At 40.7% G+C, this 19,591-nt stretch overlaps 1 protein-coding gene across 2 annotated transcripts; it reads left to right on the forward strand.

Moving 5' to 3' along the window:
• Positions 1-459: 459 nt before the first annotated feature.
• LOC115583891 (ubiquitin-conjugating enzyme E2 variant 1-like) lies at positions 460-16,776 on the forward strand. 2 transcript variants are annotated; one of them, XR_003984449.1, is made up of 5 exons: positions 460-526; positions 2,691-2,836; positions 6,565-6,690; positions 14,982-15,178; positions 15,209-16,776. XR_003984449.1 is itself a non-coding variant. In XM_030421118.1 (4 exons), the coding sequence occupies exons 1-4, from the start codon at positions 505-507 to the stop codon at positions 15,126-15,128; spliced, it is 441 nt and encodes a 146-aa protein (XP_030276978.1). In that variant the 5' UTR covers positions 460-504; the 3' UTR covers positions 15,129-16,776. The 2 variants fall into 2 exon arrangements, 1 of the variants encoding a protein (XP_030276978.1); XM_030421118.1 differs by having other exon boundaries at positions 14,982-16,776.
• The last annotated feature ends 2,815 nt before the right edge of the window (positions 16,777-19,591 follow it).

The following is a 19,591-nucleotide window of genomic DNA, read 5'->3' on the forward strand; positions in this document are numbered from 1 at the left end:
AATAGGCTGTATTTTTCTCTCCCTCTTCAATCCACTTGGCCCTGGACCTCACATAAGCACCTTCTGCTTTATACAAATACATCATATCCAGTTTGGATTGCACGTTATTAATTCTTTCTTTTTCTTCCTCAGTCCAATTCAGCTTGCTGTAAAGATTCATAAGTTCTTTGACTACATTTGTTTCTTCTTCTCTCCTTTGCTTGTTTAGTTTTTTACCAAATGCAATTGAGGTTTTTCTAATGCTAAATTTTAGATATTCCCATTTGGATATCGATGTGCTAAAGGCGTCATCATTTTTGATATCCAAAATTAGTTTTTTAATAAAGTTACAGTATTCCGCATTCCTTAGCGTCCTAAACATAATTATACCATTAATATCACGGAGCAGCTGAACCGTATTGTGTGTTGAATAGCTAACGCAGGAAATGCGTCAATACTTTGTTTTACGGCGGACACGCGCAAAAGAACATCATACGTGCGCGCTACCGTATAGCAGTTACAAAGATGGCGGCCACCGGCGGAGCAGGTAAGCTGACTTCGCTGACAGTTAGACAGTACCTTTTTGTTGTTTCTGCCAATGTCGCACAATGTTCAACATAGTAAATTAGCTGCCAAATAATCTTACAATTCCTACGAGCAACGCCGTAATGGAGTTTGAACTCTAACGGGAATTTGTGTGACAGAAAATGCTGTCGTTAACGCTGCTAGCTAGCTCAATGGCGAGCCAAGCTGGCCGACAGCTTTGGAGCAATACTCGACCATCCGCAACAACCATTAGCTACCATTATGACGCTTGCCGGACTATTAAAAGGCTACAATAGGATACATAAGTGCACCCCAGAGATCACACGTGTCTGGAGTATCAATCGATTAGTTTATTTGTAAAGCAGTAACGCCCGTGACTAGCTTGATGATAGACAAGTTGTTTGTTGAGCTGACGCTAGCTTGCAGCCAGCCCTGTTCACTAACTGGAGAATCATTGTGTTCCGGAAGAAATGCTCAAAAGAAACGACAACAAAAAAAACCTCAACCCGAGTGAATGTACTCACTGGGTGTTTGGCGGCTTATAAACAAAAAATCACTGCAAATCAAATGTTAATATCTCCCATTAACGATATGATTTCGCTTCGACAAACTATTTGGTATCCGAGGATATCCTGCGGTCACGAATGAAGGCTCATTATATAGGCCTATATCTAGACATACAAGAATGTTAGGGTGTAAATTCTATTTCCAGTATTCTAAGAGACATGCTGGCATCTGAGATTCAGATAGGATTCAGATGTTTGATTTGTTGTGAGTCAGTGGTCTTGCACAGTTGTCAAAGTTCTGCCCCTTCAGATGTGTAAACAATGACATGATCCTCCTGCATTTATTATTAAAGTACAATAAATCAATTTAGTTTTTATACAGTGAAACATAGTGGGACTATTTCTGTGCACCTGCCTAAAAATATTCAAACTACACAGGACATAAAATCCCCTCATGGGCTTGTGGAGGATGTAATTAGGAAGAATAACATGCTTAAAGTTTTGATTATAAGCTAGGTTGTAAGATAAGATAATTATTTCTGTGAGTTGTTGTGTGTCTATTCTCAGCTTCAACAAAAATGTGGAACAATTCATTTACCCTAGCAACAAATATTTTTTTAAACAAAGAATATGTCAAACATGAATATATCCACTAGTTTTCACTTTTTTAACCAAATGTTGGTTCTGTTTAGTATTTCTGCAGTTGTATCACATCTAGAAGTTATTGTTTTTGCATAGATATTAGTACAGATCTCAGTAAATACACACACTCACTAAACACTTCTTAGGTTATTTTGACTGTTTTATTTTCTGAAGAAAGATCATTTTAATTTCAATTGAAGTTATTTGTTTTGTTGGTATGGAATTCCTCATAAATCACATCAACACATTTTTGATCAGGGAATTCATGTGAACAAGTTTAGGTGGATGAAATGGCCCAAATCATCCTCGTTCCTGATATATGTAATTTTGTATCACAGTTTACTGATACTGGATTTTTGGGGACAATATAAGATTTTATTGCCATCTGATCATGTTGAAAAACACAAGTGACTTGAAAAAAAAGTGTTGAGCTTGATGCCATGCAACTCTATTTGGACAAATGGATTTATTTTTGATTGCTTCCAAGGGTAGCTCTGTCTTTCCAGTCATTGACATTTAAAAAAAAATATTATCAGGTTATTAAACTTTGATTTTCGAGGCATGTTTTTTTGGTTTTTTTTGTTTGTATACATTTTTCTTTAGGTTAGCGGATTTCTCCAACTTCCACGACTGAATTTCCTTCCAAGTGTTATCAGACAGATGTCATTTAACTATTTAAAGGATAGAGTTTTTAACTCATATCCCTGTTGCTCGAGGTTACCGAGTGCTGTCAGTAGGAAAAATAATGTGAATTTTTTGCACAATATTGACCAGATATCAGGACGGCAGCTGAAGCGAACTTATGGGGGCAGACATCCTTAAGTTTCACTTTTGGTTATGTCTACCCCCATAGGTTTGCTTTTGCTGCCGTTTTGATACTCGGTAAGTATTGTGCCAAATGTTCTCGTTATTTTTCCTAATGACAGCACTCTGTAACCTCGATCAACAGGGATATGGGTTAAGAACGGCCAAAGTTCTCCTTTAACGTAACTTTCTTTTTTCTGTGTGTGCCTGAAGTCATAGTTCCCCGCAACTTTCGGCTGCTGGAGGAATTAGAGGATGGCCAGAAGGGAGGCGGAGACGGTATAGTAAGCTGGGGCCTCGCAGATGATGAAGACATGACGCTAACTCACTGGAATGGCATGATCTTTGGCCCCCCCAAGGTGAGCCCCCCCGGGCCTCCAACACTAGCACAAAGCATTCCGTTCTTCTCTTCTGTTGGCCAATAGACTTTCAACATTACGTTGGATTGAAAAAGTTGCTTTTAACAAATGTGCTTGTAATATTAAAGGGACCATTAAATACACTTCAAGATCATGCGGAGTAAAAAATGGAAAACATTGGGTGGGCTGCAAAGCCTAATGAGTAGAGCTCTGACTTCATTTCCCATGCTGCTTTTGCTGATCTAAATGAACAACTTGTCAAATAAGAAAAGAAAACACTAGCACACAGTAAACAGATAAACTATACCAACTGTGTGGAAATTCAGCATATGAGGAGTTCATGTTATTAATGTTTATATCGTCTACTACAAACAATAGCAAAAAAACTATTCATAGTTCTGCAGTTGAACTTTTAGATGAGTGAATACACTCAAAAGGAGTTGGATGTGTCCAAGTTAGTGTAGATTTTGTTACCGTGTGTTAGGAGCTCTGAGGTGGAAGAGCCACCATTTTGGGTGGTTCTGTTTCCACGGGTGGCTTTATGATGGTTCTCTCTACCCTCTAGAGCAGGGGTCAGCAACCCAAAATGTTCAAAGAGCCATATTGGACTCAAAAAACAAATCTGTCTGGAGCCGCAAAAAATTAAAAGCCTTATATAAGCCTTATATGAAGGCAACACAGGCTGTAAGTGTATATTAGCTATATTAGCCTACTATCAAAATGACTAAGTAGGCTACAAATACATAATGAGCATTCATGATTAAATGTTTATTTTCCCTGCAGTGCATCCTGGAGAGAATGACACACCACGTGACTACTCTGCTGTACGATATTTGGTGCTTTAAGTTTAACTTCCATGACAATATTAATGTATTATGTTTTGTTGCATTGATGAAATTATAGAAATACAGTAAAGACAGTTTGCGACCCTCTCATATTGGGTGCCCCATCTGTAGCCACTGAAATCAGGTGGTTGGTGTTTATTCCTTTGTCATTTAAACACTTCAGCACAGCCTCACAGATGTCTTCCCCCCTGTTTGGCCTTTCAGTGGTATTAATTCGATCATTTCTTCTTGCGGCCCATCAGAGTTCACATACCTGCATAACAGCGCTGTCTGTTCGATATCGATCACACCACACGACTCATCACAGGCAATTGAGTACGCTGGAGCAGAATTAATGTCCTTGATTTGCCGATTGGTGATGTCGTCTGCCATTTTAATTGCCCTTTCTTTCACCGTCTTTGCGGAGAGAGGCATGTCTTTAATTTTCTGGATTATCTCGGTTTTGTTTTTGAAGTCTGAAAATAGGTGCTCTGATATTTTGATGAATGAATCCTTCATGTAATCACCATCCGTGAACGGTTTTCCACGCTTTATTATCTCTCGGGTTGCAACAAAACTTGCAGCAGTAGTGGAGTTTGGCGATGCAATCCACTTCTTAAATCTACCTTTGCGCTCCTCTAATTTCTCCAGAAGTACTGCAATCGCACTTTTTCTCTCATTCCCAACTGGGTAGTCGGCTGCAAATTTAGCATGCCTTCCCTGGAAATGTCTTTCCAAATTACTCTTTTTGTTCGACAACTTCTCAATACAAAGCAAACATGCAGGCAATCCTTCCGCATTGGCAATGAAAGCAAATGATTCGGTCCATTCTTCCTTGAATCCTCTGTTCTCATCAGCTATCTTTCTCTTTTTCCCTTTGGGATCCATGGCCCTTGACACACCCGCCGGTTTGTTTACAACAGCCACCTGCCTGGCACGGCGCCGCGCTGAAACGTGTGTCGCAGGCTAGGGCTGGGCGATATATCGATATAAAACTTATATCGATATATTTTTTAAATGTGATATGGAATTAGACCATATCGCATACATCGATATAGTTCAAATTCGCGCTGTGATCCTTGCTCCAGGCAAGCTGCTGACCTGGAGCTCTCTGCACTGCTCCCCGCGCCTCTCCTCCTTCATGCACAGAGAGGGGAGGGGCTGGAACAGACAGTCCGGCACTCTTCAACAAACACTTTGGTGGCCGCCGTTGCCCCGCACTTTGGCCTTGATGCCCCGTGAAAAAAAAATCAGACATGAGACGAGGGCGCAGGGACCATCTACAAAGTACAGCACTGAAAAGAGAAACTACAAAAAATATTCAATAACTTCACTATTATTCAGTGTAGTGTCACCAAAATCACTCCACACATCAGTGGTCTCCTGCTGGTTATTCTACAATTTTTTTGTTTGGAAAAAATGTGCTTTGCCATAATTTTGGGGAATTTCTATTTGGGAGAATTATTCAGTAACACTAATATTCAGTGTAGTGTCACAAAACTCACCTCACCCTAACCCTACTTAACAAAAACTGTTTTGTAATGTAACATTAACTTAATATTGGTATTTAAAAAATGTTTTAATACATAATCCATGTCTTATTATAAATTAGGATGTTATGGTATCAGTCTGAAAGGTAAATCAACACATTTTACTCAGTGGCCTTTGTGCCCTGTCATGTGGCCTTGGTGCCCCTGACAAAAAAAAAAGTGAAGGCCAAATGGCCTTGCCCCTAAAATGACGAAATTCCCACCCACATGTCATATTTGGCTTTGATTTTGACTGAACATTTGCTCTCACTTTGCATAAAAATATCGGGATATATATCGTATATCGATATTCAGCCTAAATATATCGGGATATGACTATTAGTCCATATCGCCCAGCCCTATCGCAGGCTATGACGCAAATCTTCGTTGACAGAAATGTAGAAATTTATTATGCACATTTTTACAGCATTGGAAAACGTTGAGAATGTTTGTCCTCCTACAGAAACCACATTAAAACAAAAAATATATCCCCCCCATCCATTTTCATACATTTTTGAAGAGGCTCAAGGGAGCCACTAGGGGGGTGCTAAAGAGCCGCATGCGGCTATAGAGCCGCGGGTTGCCGACCCCTGCTCTAGAGAGTTAGGATGATGTAGTACTTCCTTTTGTCATTTGGAGGCAAATACAAGTGTATGCATGCACCAGTTAGCCTGCAGTTTTGGAGTAGCAAAAGAGGCAGCCTTGTTCCTTCACCACTGTGGTATAGATGTATCACTTTGACATCCGGGTAGACTGTGCAGTTTATCTGCCAGGGGAGATATGTGAAAGTAAACTTGTTTTTTCTGTGGTCCTTTTGTTTTGTGCCATAACTGTAATGTAAAAAAATAAGATTAAAACACAGTTGTCTGACATTTCTGCTTTGCTTTATTCTGTGACCCAACAGATGAATTGTGATGAAAGTGTCAGTTAGATATAAAAGCATCAAACATGCAGTTAAGAAGAATAAGAAGCATACACTTGAGATCATGAGATCATGAAAAAAAACATTGCAAGTGTAATCCAGGGGTTTCCTACCAAGGACCCACTGTGATAGCATATAAAGATGTTGGTTGACTTGGCTGCAACGGTTGCAAGTTAGGGTGTGAGTCCCCATGGTGATGAGAACCCCTGTGGCTGTTTCTTAGACCTACCATTTTATATTCACTGCACTTTTTCTGTGCAGCTGCCTTCAACACTAGCTAAAATCAGCCTCACTGTTGCTGCATTGGTCAGTGTTACCTGCCACAACCTTCCAATGTCAATAATGCAATGTCAATCTCAATCAACAAATGTGGTTAATTAATGGCCACCACATACCATCACATTTCCTTGATTTTTACACTGTGTGCTAATCTGTCATCCTCTTTAATTTCAGACTGTCTATGAGGGCAGGATATACAGTCTGAAAATAGAATGTGGAGCCCGATACCCAGAACACCCCCCTCTTGTCCGCTTTGTGAACAAGATCAACCTGTCCTGCGTACACAGTTCAAGTGGTGTGGTGAGTATCTGAATTTCAGTTGCATTCATTCTGGCTTGTGTTGGGAATTGATATTGATTATTGATAAAAATGTTATTATTAATTCATAAAATTATTATAGTTAATTAATGAAATGTAGGTTACTATGATTCATTAATGAACACGGGGCACTACCCTAAAATTAGGGATCAATAATCAAATGATATACCTTTAGTCTCAAAGCCTGAAAACTACAAAGATGGCTGAACGTTGCTTGGGAAGTCACATTCCCCGGACTTCAAAACTAGTCGGCGTGTCTTGGGAAATCTTGTTGGAGAGACCACAGGAAGCGCCGAATGTGACTTGGTGAAGTCACACAAGTACACAGATTCCGATTCAACCGAATCATATACCTGGAATACAGAAAATTGGAGGATCTTTAACTTTTTTTCCTCCTAATCCGCTTATTCCACCTACCTTCGCCTTTTCCACTCTTCACTCCTTCTCCACCTGGCTCCCAATAGAAAGTGAATGACTTTCGGCATCATTTTCCTCTTTATGTGCCTTTGGTCTGAACGTCTGGTTAGTTTATGTACTTTATGTAATGAGCTGTGACGCGTCAGGGTGGAATTGAATGCTGCCGTAGCAGAACACCCAGTCCTCTATGATTTGACCCTGTTTGCTTATAGGGATCAATCAAAGACGGCCGATGCGTGTAAGGTCGCTCTAGTCGTTAGGTCACAACTAGCAACTCGCACAATTTCGTCATACATTCGGCAAAATCTGTGTTTATTTGGGATGATCATTCTGTAAATATGATTGTGGAGTAATTCTGTTTTTAATGACTTTATCAAGTAACTTTCCATCAAGTAACTTTCCGTGATCAACAATGTCGGTAAATGAAATGGCCGTGCTACAGCAGTAGCTGTGTGGTGGTGTTTAACGGGAGTGGCGTGTGGGCCCTTTTAAATGTAGAAACAAGAACGAGAATGCGATGTGCATTGGGATCTCCTGATCTTTAAACTGTGACGTCATTGTGATCCTGGCGGAGTTTCCTGGCCTGCGGCCAATAGGAACCGGGTGAAAGTTGTGGGGGTGTGTCAGTGTTTCCTCTACATTCATTTAGGAGTGGCGGCCCACCACTCCACCTTCACCTCAGAGTCCTGCACTGGGTCGGGTGTCGCGAGTGCTGAGGTAAACTAGATAACTATCTTGCTCAGTATCTACTCTTTGGAGTAGATCCCCCCCCCCCCCCCCCCAAAAGAACTTACTGGTGCCATCGATGTTAATTCCTTGCGAGAGCGCGGCCTTGAAAGTGACAGCACGTCAAGCACCCAGGCACCAGGTCGGAGAGTCAGAGGAGTGTCATCTTGAAAATAGGGCAACGACTCACCGGAGAAAAGGTAGACATATTAGCTTAAGAAAACTTAGAATAGATTTTATAAGTTCAATAGACATTCGCAAAATATTGATGGCCAGCTAAGGTTACGTAACATATCTGTAGCTTAATTAGTTGGGCCCGGTGCCAACTCAACTCAGTGTCGCTAACGTGAGTAAACTAATTGATAGCATTAAGCGAATATATACACGCCATGGTGTAACTGCTGACTGCATTTTCAGATGAGCTTGTTCAAATATTTCTCAAAGAAGAGAAAGACACCTGGGCCCGTATTCACAAAGAATCTTAACAGGCGAATTTAGGAGCAACTCCTAAAAATAATGGGCGTGTCAGTCATAACTTTAGGACTCCTAATTTTTGAAAATAAGAGTTATTCACAAAACATTTTAAGCCTAAAAGTAGCACCTAAGTCTGGGAGACCTTAGAAGTAGTCCAGAGGACTCCTAACTCGCTAAGACCTAGTCACAGCCGAATGTTTTGGAGACGCTAAATAACAGGGAATTATTAAAAAGATATCTGATGGACCGCGAAGGGATTGAAGTTGTGGTTGAGTTGGTGAGGGACGCAATAACGTCCTCAATCAACCGAAACAATCCAATAACGCCAGAGTTAAAATGTTTGGCAACACTCCGGTATTTGGCTACAGGGAAAATGCAGCTCTTTGCACGGGACTAGTATTACCTGGGGACCTCAAGTGATTTAGAAATTATCCCACCACGTCCGTGTTTCGTGCGGCGCATTCACACAGGATAAGCTAAGTCTGTGTTTCAACTCGGATTTACTGACATTATCCCCCGGGTCAATCGCACCGGAGCCCTTACTGGAGCAGCACAACTGTTAGATATGGATATTTTTAATATAATAACTGGTGAGCCTGTTGAAAGATGGAAAAATGTTCCTTACCGCATGCTGCCATACATGTAATCCATCTAATCATCTTTCGAGATTTCGCTCTTCTGATGAGCCTCCTGAATTTGCACCCAAAATGCTGTCAAAACTTTCATTTATAATTCCCAATGCAGCCTCCATAATTCTCGACTGGGAAAAAGGCAGAAAAAAGGCGTGGAAAACACAAAAAACCTCAAGAAAAACAAAAAACGACCCCAAATCACAGAGATGCCGATTGGCACGGGACTAATATTATCACATGCCCTCTGTGTTTGGTGAAATATGGTACGTAATTTGCAGTGGAATTTTTACTTTACAAGTTACGGACATGGCAGATTCGCACGGGATTAAGATCACAGACGACCTCTGCAATTATTACAAATTACCGGAGGTCCCCAGGTTATACTAGTCCCGTGCGAATAGGGCTTGCATTCCATCTATACACAAATTGTCTTTGACACACGTTACAATATACTGGACATTGTTGGGAAATGGGCCGGATCAACGCACTTAATTCTCCTCATGAATACATTTCTTTATCCAATATCTTTTCATAGGCTTTGTCATGGGCTTGTAGGCAACTTCCTTATTTTCACTTCATGCATTGCGCAGCCTAAATGACTTTTCAATGGGCTGCCCTGTCACTCAACAACCAATCACCGTTGTCACCGCTTCTAAGTGCGTCCTTATAAAATGACGTCATCCAAAGCAACAGAGAGTTACTTCTAGTTTAGGAGTTCACTGTTTTCATAACTAAAAGTAGGTCTCAGTGGCTTCGTGAATTACTTTTAAGAAACAACTCCTACATAAAAACTTTTAGTCCGATTTAGGAGTACTCCTAACGTTAAGATAAAAGTCTTTGTGAATACAGGCCCTGATGAAGATGATGCTAGTCAGGTATTATTAGCCTTTTACTGACTCAAATGATGATGGTTAGGTAAAAAATTGTGTTCATACTTGTAATCAGATGTGATGTGAGTGTAAATTATCTAATGTTAATGTTTTATGTAATCGTATAAGACAAGTAACATTAGACAGGGAGGAGCAGTGGAACAAAGTGAAGGAGAGCAGAGTGAAGGAGCAGGAGAGCAAAGTGGTGGTGCAGGAGAGAGAGATGAGATGAGGGTAGAGGAGAAAAACCTAAAGGGAAGCACAGGCTATCAGGCTGGGACCCTAAATTAAATTTAGATTAAATATATATATTTTTAATTTTATTGTTGTATTTTTTGTTATTATTTTTAATTTTTACATTCAGCCTTTAAAAAGCCATTTTCCATGCCAGCCATTCAATAAAAAGGGGGATTATGCTGGGCATAAAAGTATAATCTGCAGTCAAGTGTCATTTGCTTACGCCGCCACGGCTCCCCGGAGAGCTGCCTGCCTGCCTGTTTAATTTAAGAACTAAACTATACGTCAATCAGGGGTAGCTTTTAGTAGTAAGATGATGGACAATTTTTGCTACGCAACAAGCACTTTGATGTTGTAACTTTATTCTTCCATTCATGTCATAGTTGGAGTCACCAGGTTCAATATCACTGCTACATTAATCATTTTTTTCACGTGGCCTGTGATCCTGCCATAAAAAATTGCTTTGTCCTCAGGCCATTCTGTTTGAAACGTTAACAGATCCTACAGTGTGTACATGTAAACAGATACCATACGATAACGTTTGTTACAGACTAACCAACTGAATTAAAAACCAAACTTATCTAAATCTAATCTAAGTACTTCATTACATTGAACTACTGTTGTTCTCTTGTAAACTGCAAGTGCCATAAAGCAGTCCTATGTCGACATTTGCCACATCATCTACAATGGTGTAAAATGAAAGCTACCAGTGCTGGGAATCCCAGCGTATTGGACTTAGATTCACAGGCACTATGTACTGTGCTTGGACTCCTGGGCCCGTATTCACAAAGACTTTTATCTTAACGTTAGGAGTACTCCTAAATCGGACTAAAAGTTTTTATGTAGGAGTCGTTTCTTAAAAGTAATTCACAAAGCTGCTGAGACCTACTTTTAGTTATGAAAACAGTGAACTCCTAAACTAGAAGTAACTCTCTGTTGCTATGGATGATGTCATTTTATAAGGACGCACTTAGAGGCGGTGACAACGGTGATTGGTTGTTGAGTGACAGGGCAGCCCATTGAAAAGTCATTTAGGCTACGCAATGCATGAAGTGAAAATAAGGAAGTTGCCTACAAGCCCATGACAAAGCCTATGAATAGATACTGGATAAAGAAATGTATTTATGAGGAGAATTCAGTACACCCCCCCCCCCCCCAAAAAAAACAAAAAAAAAACACAAAACACTTAGGACAAAAATTACAAATTAGAAGATTGCGATGGAAAGCGTGAATTGTCAATAAAAGCGGCATTTGCTCGAAAAGCTGCGTCAAACAACTCTCCATTAAAATTCGGGAATCGGCCCATTTTGCAACAATGTCCAGTATATTGTAACATGCGTCAAATACAATTTGCGTGTTGATGGAATGCAACTTTTTCCGATTGACAAAAGCCCTATTCGCACGGGAGTAGTATAACCTGGGGACCTCCAGTAATTTGTAATAATTGCGGAGGTCGTCTGTGATCTTAATCCCGTGCGAATCTGCCATGTCCTTAATTTGTTATGTAAAAATTCTACCGCAAATTACCTATTATATTTTACCAAACACAGAGGTCATTTGATAATATTAGTCCTGTGCAAATTGGCATCTCTGTGATTTGGGGTCGTTTTTTGTTTTTCTTAAGGTTTTTGTGTTTTCAACACCTTTTTCTGCCTTTTTCCTGGTCGAGAATTATGGAGGCTGCGTTGGGAATTATAAATGAAAGTTTTGACAGCATTTTGGGTGCAAATTCAGGAGGCTCATCAGAAGAGCGAAATTTCGAAAGATGATTAGATGTAATACATGCATGGCAGCATGCGGTAAGGAACATTTTTCCATCTTTCAACAGGCTCACCAGTTATTTTATTAAAAGTATCCATATCTAACCGTTGTGCTGCTCCAGTAAGGGCTCCGGTGCAATCGATCGCGGGGAATATGTCAGTAAATTCGAGTTAAAACACAGACTTCGCTTATCATGTGCGAATGAGCCGCACGAAACACTGACGTGGTGGGATCATTTCTTAATCACTTGAGGTCCCCAGGTAATACTAGTCCCGTGCACAGAGCTGCATTGTCCCCCTAGACAAATACCGGAGTGTTGCCAAACATTTTAACTCTGGCGTTATTGGATTGTTTCGGTTGGTTGGCGACGTTATTGCGTCCCTCACCAACGCAACCACAACTTCAATCCCTTCGCGCTCCATCCGACATCATTTTAATAATTCCCAGTCATTTAGCGTCTCCAAACGATTCGGCTGTGACCAGGTCTTAGTGAGATAGGAGTCCTCTGGACAACTTCTAAGGTCTCCCAGACTTAGGTGCTACTTTTAGGCTTAAAATGTTTTGTCAATAACTCTTATTTTCAAAAATTAGGAGTCCTAAAGTTACGACTGACACGCCCATTATTTTTAGGAGTTGCTCCTAAATTCGCCTGTTAGGAGCTACTTTTAGCCTTAAGATTCTTTGTGAATACGGGCCCTGGTGAATAGTTCTAAAATGCCTTGGGAGGAGTTTCCTTTAAAATGCCGTCACAAAACTGCTCATGAGGAAGTGAAAGAACTCCTATGCCAAGAGAAGGGGTGGAGTTGGTATTTAAACCAAAACTCTTGCCAAAATGCAATCTAGGCTTTTTTTGTGAATGTATATAGGCCCCCACACACCGCCCAGACTCAAACCAACTGCCAACTGCCTTTATCCGACCACTCTGTTGCCTCTTGTCTGACACGTTCGGCAGAAAAGTTGCATTGAATACACCGCTTCGACGTACTGCCAAGTAAGACAACGTCCATGTGGCTCCGAAAGCTTCCAACGCAGCTGAACACACTGAACAGATTTGTTCCCGACCTCGTCTGAGTCTCCCAAAAAGCTTCAGACATCCCACGGTTGGGTTGGTGTGTTCCTACCTCATGAGTCAAATAGGGCTGCAGCTATCGATTCTTTTTGTAATCGATTAATCTAGCACTTTATCGATCGATTAATTGATTAATCGGATATATATTTTTTTTGCGTTTTTAAACAACCAAAACAAATAATGCATAACGAAAATGATGTGGCTGTAAAATGATCAAGCATTTCTCAAAAAAACAGAGGTATACATTCCAACTCCAACATTTTTTCCAAAACAAAAAAAAAAACATGTAGAAAGTGTTCTCTGATGTGCCCTTCTGTGTTTTGGTGTTAAAGGGGGCGGAGCTGTCAATCACCCACGACAGGTTAGACTTGGCGACATTTTGGGAATCCATTGTTCAATTTGGATGATTGACACCTCTATCGAACCGTCAGAGCCAATAGAATCGAGGTGCAGTCCCCAAATCCATGATAACCACACTAATCTGCCAGTCACAAGGAGGCAAATACACTGTGTGCGAAGACTAGGGTCAGGAATCATTTCAAAGTGACACAGACACATTGGATTAGCCGGTGGAGGCGATGTAATGCACTCCAACAGAGTTTATAATCACAAAACAGCCAATGTAGCACGTAATTCATGATCATGTCTGTATAAAGTGATGTTTATTTTTGCTCTTCTTCGGCGGCTGTTTCAGTGAGTTTTGGGCGCAGAGTGATGAGACATATACTGTTGAAATTTGTAGAGTCCCAGCTTTCATATGACATGCTGTATGTAGCGTTAGCATGAAGTAGCGTAATCGCTAATGCCGATTTTTCGGACATGCGCCATTAGCGTGTTTTTTCTACGTGCTCCTTTAGTTGCTTGGTGTCGGAATTTAGTTTTGATTAGGTGAAAATTATTATCATGAGCGTTTAGCCGAGCTTCTTCCCGTTAAGTGGGTGTGCTTCCTGAACAACGGTCCGTGTGGAACAATCAGATCCCTGCGCGTATAGTGCGCGTCATAGGAATTTAATGAGGCTTTGAGGCAGAGTTTTTGCCTCGAGGAATTTTTATAATTGAGTTAATCGAGTAACTCGATGAATCGTTTCAGCCCTAGAGTCAAACCTTCATGTAAAAGCATAATTACAAAGGGCAAGCTCATTTTCAATGGAATGCTGGGGCACTCTTACGCCAGCATCAAAATCGCTATTTTTAAAACACTAAGAAGGCTCGACACCGCATGAAACTTTGCTCGTAGTATCACCAGGGTCTCATAAACACGAGCATTGAGAACATTGTTTGTGTACACAGAGTTGTTAGCGATGTTTCCTCCACTCGCTGCCGTCCTGGCAGCCAAGAAGTTTCGATCTCAGAATGCAACGTAACTTGGACGAGAGTTAACGTGAAACTGCGGTAAGTCTTAAAAGTGCCTCTTTCGTCATAATTATACTTTAACACGAAGGTTTGACTCATACATTCACAAAAAAAGCCTAAGTTGCAGTTTGGCGAGAGTTTTGCTTTAAGGACCTCGTATTTCATGAATGAACATACTCGCTGTGCCTATGCTGACTGGTGACAGGTTATCGTTCTGTGACAGTGAATATTAAAAGAATTATAAAATAGCACCATGAAATTCCCCCCCCCCCCCCCCCCCCGTCAACCAAGCAACCTTCATCCTTTAATTGGCTAATTTCACATATAACCCAAATCTGACCAGGTATCTCGCTATGGCCACAAAATTAATATTTAATGTTTTCTAAATGAACTGTCACATAATTGGAGTCATTAATAAAGCATTGTGTAAACCATTGTCTTTGATGTTACTGGATTTGTTTAAATTAGGGACGCAAATTTAAAGCCATTGCTTTATCGATAGTCTGCTGCCTTAAACAGATTAATCTGTTGAAGGAATTTCTCCTATCCTGATCAGTTAGACTTCAGTCTCTAAAAATATTTTTTTACATATGTGTCTCTTGATTGATGAAGCTCTTTAAGGAATTACATTTCACTCTTTGTGCAGATGTCCTTCTTTACCCTCAAATTGCGTTCCACATCTTTAATAACAAGATCTTGGCCTTCCTCCCCCCTCTTCTCCCCCTTTACTTTCAGGTGGATATAAAGTCAATGGGAGCATTGTCCAGGTGGAAAAACTCTTACAACATTAAGACGGTGCTGCAGGAGCTTAGACTGCACATGACACTGAAAGAGAACAACAAGCTTTCTCAGCCACCTGAAGGCCAGGTGTACAGCAACTGAGGCCCTGCTGTGGTCCCTCCTTGTCACTCTCTCTCTCTCTCTCTCACACTCACACACACACACACACACACACACACACACACACACACACACACACACACACACACACACACACACACACACAGCATCTTCGACAATTAACACTGACTTCAAATGACACAAGCATCAAGTGATCCAAGACTCTCGATTCCCTCTTCCTTCTTTGGGAACTTCCAATTGGACAGAGGGAGGGATGCGCAGGTGAACCTGACCTCCTCACTCAGTGCCCAGTCATCCATTAAAGTTCACGGTGCAAGACCAGACATTACAAAACATGAATACTGTACATATTGCTAATGTTATTTTTTATTATCTTTGTGTTCTACATCCAGATTGTAAAATAACAAATGACCTGATTAAGTGTACCGTGTGTGTGTGTGCGTGTGTGCATGCACGCTGGATTCTTTCCAGGAGGTGACAGTCCCCATGTATGGGTAATGTGGCGAGGGATTTGGATCAACTACTCAGCAAAACAAATATACTTCTGTAACCCCGACTGAAATGTTAAATGTTGGGATCGTTTTGACATCTTGCAGTTTGCTGAAACACATTCCCCTGACTAAGAAAAAAAAGTTCCTCAAACAATGCTTTGCTTGGTCTCCCTAGGCCAAATTAGCCTCAAATTCCCAAGCTTCCACAATCCCGATGATGTGAATTTGACGGGCCTTCCTTAAACGACTGCATGTCCGGTACATGGGAATATACTGCTACTAGACTTTCAGCGACATATGTATCAATGGGACACTACTGGCTCATCACTCATGATCTCAGACTTGTCTTCTGTGTGCCATATGGTTCATAGCGCTTTGTGATAGTGATTGATTATGAGCAGCCAGTGGCAGGGGGGTATGGTGGGGGTGGGGGGCTACAGGTCCTTGTGCTTTCTCTCTCCAGAGAACGTAGATTGTGTGCTTGGCACCTTTTCAGGATCACCACTGTACTGTGGCCTGTGCAGAGCAGGAGGAGCTGTGATTTATTTTGTTTGCTGTTTTTGGGTCCTTTTTTTGGTTATTTAGTCTCTGGGCTTACCTGTGTATACTCCCTGGAGTCATCTTCTCTTTCATACAGTGATTGCCCACTGAATACAATGTATGGCTTCGGATGTTTATTTTATAACAGGGGTTGAATCTAATCAGGGTGGTGGTGACCTGTTGCATGGTTTTATTTGAATTAAATGTTATTACTTTTGCATGTCTATGTGTCATGATTCTTGAGGTAATCTTCACATCTGATTACAGTGGTAGAACAATACAGCTTTACATGAAGACAGTCATGGGCGTGGCCAAAAGTAATTTTTGAAGATTCAGTTATATTTTATGATGCAATTATAAAACACCAAATATTTATTACCTTGTCTTTTGACTGTTGATCGGTGACTGTAGAAATTGATTTAATCAGAAATTAACATTCTTAGTATAGAGTTACAAAGTGGCTCATAAAAGTTGGTGAGCATTCTTTATAAAAATCATTGGGGTCGGATGGAATTGATTCAATTAATATGTTTCACTTCACTGATGTCTGTGCATTTGGTCTGTATGCTCTGCCTGTTTCCATGGCTAACCATTTCAATATTTTGGTGGCTCATGGAAAAAATAAATGTAGTACTAAGCCAACGTAAGTAGCCCTGTTTTTAAATGATAGAACATTTTCACTTGTATTAAAGAGACCTTTGAACATCTTTCCTTGACTAAATGAGGCTGCTGAAGCCTCTTAACTCAATCAGCAAGAGCAGTGGCTATTTCTGTGTAGCTATTATAGCTGTTCTTGATGCCTATCATGTAGTCGGTCATAAAATTAAAACCGTATTTATGATGGAGTTGGGGAGGAAGCTCTGTAGTGTGGTGGTACGGCACTAATACAAAGTTGACTTCTTTTCACCATCATCATATCACACTTAGTACTGTTAATCTTAACTATCTTAACAGTATAGTATATTTCCTCGTCACTTCTTTTCAAGAGAAATGCACATCCAAGCCAGTCTTGAATTGTACAACTGTATGCCTTTGACAAATAGATGATGTGTGAATCCTCCTAATAACTTTCTGCGATACTGTATCTGGGATCTGTTTATTTAAATCTTCTTCCCATTTGTGTTTGAGATAATCTAAAGTTGACAAGTTAAATAGATTGAGAAGGCCATATGTCTTACCTCTAATCTGCTTTAAGTTTTTCCCCAGCTTGAAGATGGAGTCTAACAAAAGCCCTTTTTAGATAAAAAAGGCAGCACATTTGCTCAAAGGTAGGGACGGCAATGTGCCAGCCTGTCCTTCTAAAATGGAGGCGTAATATTCCTCCTTTTCCAAAAGCCGCCTCTGAGGTAGGCGTATACATATGACATGATGTGAAGCTCGAAGTTGGGCTGTGAACAATGACAACAAATTTGACTTCAAAATAAGATCTTTACATTGCACCCCATTGGAGTTTAGAACTGGGTTCAACCACAACCAAACAGTTAAGAGACCGAGGAGACACTAGCATCTCCTGGATCTCAGCAGCTGTCCAGTTGCTCATCTTAATGTCCGCGGATGAAATGATGCACTGACTGCTGTGATCAGCTGTTTCTTGGTTTTAAAACTCCCCGGCGGTTGGTCGCACAACAGTGCAGGTCATCGACACCTCCGCCCATCTCACGCAGGGGCTGGCACATTGCCGACACGTTTTTAGAAAGCAGGCGAGGCGGAAATAAGTGTACCCTCTGAGGCCGAAAATCGGCGACCCAAACAGACCCCCAATTTGCCACCCTCTGTGTAAAACCGCGGACTGAGCCGCCAAAAGGACGGGCAAATTGGCGGCTTGGTGCCCTGTCTACAAACGGCTATAGATGCACAGGGATACAAGGGAAGGCAGTTGGAATGTGAGGCTATAAAATTTCGCAATTGTAGATATCTAAAGAAGTGGGACCTAGGAATATTAAATCTATCTACTAGTTGTTTATGCAAAGTTATTGTCAGCATATAGATCCTGAAATGAATGTATCCCGATCCTGGACCACACACCAAAGGCTCCATCCGACACAGAGGGAGGAAAAATAGACATTTTTGTTAACGAACCAAAAAGGGAGAGGTTGCTAAGAGTAAATAATCTCGTGAACTGATTAGGGCTGGGTATCACCAGGTACCTCGCGATACGATACTATCACGATATTTTGCCCACGATAACGATAAAACTACAATACAGCGATTCTGCGATAATCGATATATTGCAAGGAATTTCATCCACGATACATCACGATATCTGTGTCACTGAAGAAATTCAGAATTTATTGACTGCACTGAATCCATTTCACAGGAATTACAAAACATTGTCAATCAATTTCATATGAATGACAGCCAAGTAAACAAAGAGTATATTGCACAGTGACTCTTCTTAACACACACACTGACTACAACTGTGTGGGTTTCAGAGCTACTTAAACCATTTTTTTTTATTTTATTTGGTTGTATACCTATGTTTGAATAAAGATAAAGCTGTCCTCCGAAAAGGGGTGGTGGTGGTGGGCCAAAAAATAAATTATTATTTTTTATTTTTTTTGTTACATTATTAAATATCGATATTTGGCACCAGTGTATCGATAATGTACCTCAAGACGAAATATCGCGATATATCTTAGTATCGATATTTTGGCACACCCCTAGAACTGATTCCAGATTTTTACCGAGTGTGCCACAACAGGGTTAAGGGTATAATAAGAGATGGGCTTTGCTAGTGGGAGTTAAGTGCTAATTCAGCTAATTTTCGATGGAGTGCAGGGGCACTCTTATGCTAGCATCAGAATTTTGTATAGTTTCTTAAATCCTGGTGATCCCTAAATTCTTACCATTCCTTACTGTAGCTTTGAGTATGTGTTATGAAAGTGCTACAGAGGAGTCATGTTCCATGGTGTGTTCTTTTCTCTGTGGCAGCCATTTGTCTGTATTTTATAAAGGTGAATTTGTGGCTGCTCTTGTCTCGCAGTGTTCAGCTTGATCTTTGTTGTTGCACTGAACAATAGTTGCCTTGTTTAAGAACAGGGGCCCTTAACTGCAAAGCATGCATTAAAGTGAAACTCTCGCCAATAAGCAACCAAGGCTTTATTTGTGATTGAATATGAGTTAAACCTTCGTGTAAAAGCATAATTACGACAAAAGAGGCACTTTTAAGATTTACCGTAGTTTCGTTTTAGGGCAAGCTTATTTTCAATGGAGTGCGGGGGCACTGGTACGCGAGCATCAAAGTCTCTATTTTTAAAACACCAAGAAGGCTCGACAACATGAAATTTTACTCTTAGTATCATTAGGGTCCCTACACATTAACACGAGCATTGAGAACATTGTTTGTGTACGCAGTTTACTAAAAAGAAGATTTTTTAATTACTCACCGTAGGAGCTGGATCTCTGGCGCGTCGCCGTCATGGCAGACAAAAAGTGTTGATTCTCGAGTGCGAC

The sequence above is a fragment of the Sparus aurata genome, chromosome 6 (genome assembly GCF_900880675.1).
Source record: "Sparus aurata chromosome 6, fSpaAur1.1, whole genome shotgun sequence".
In the NCBI taxonomy this organism is placed as follows: Eukaryota; Metazoa; Chordata; class Actinopteri; order Spariformes; family Sparidae; genus Sparus; species Sparus aurata.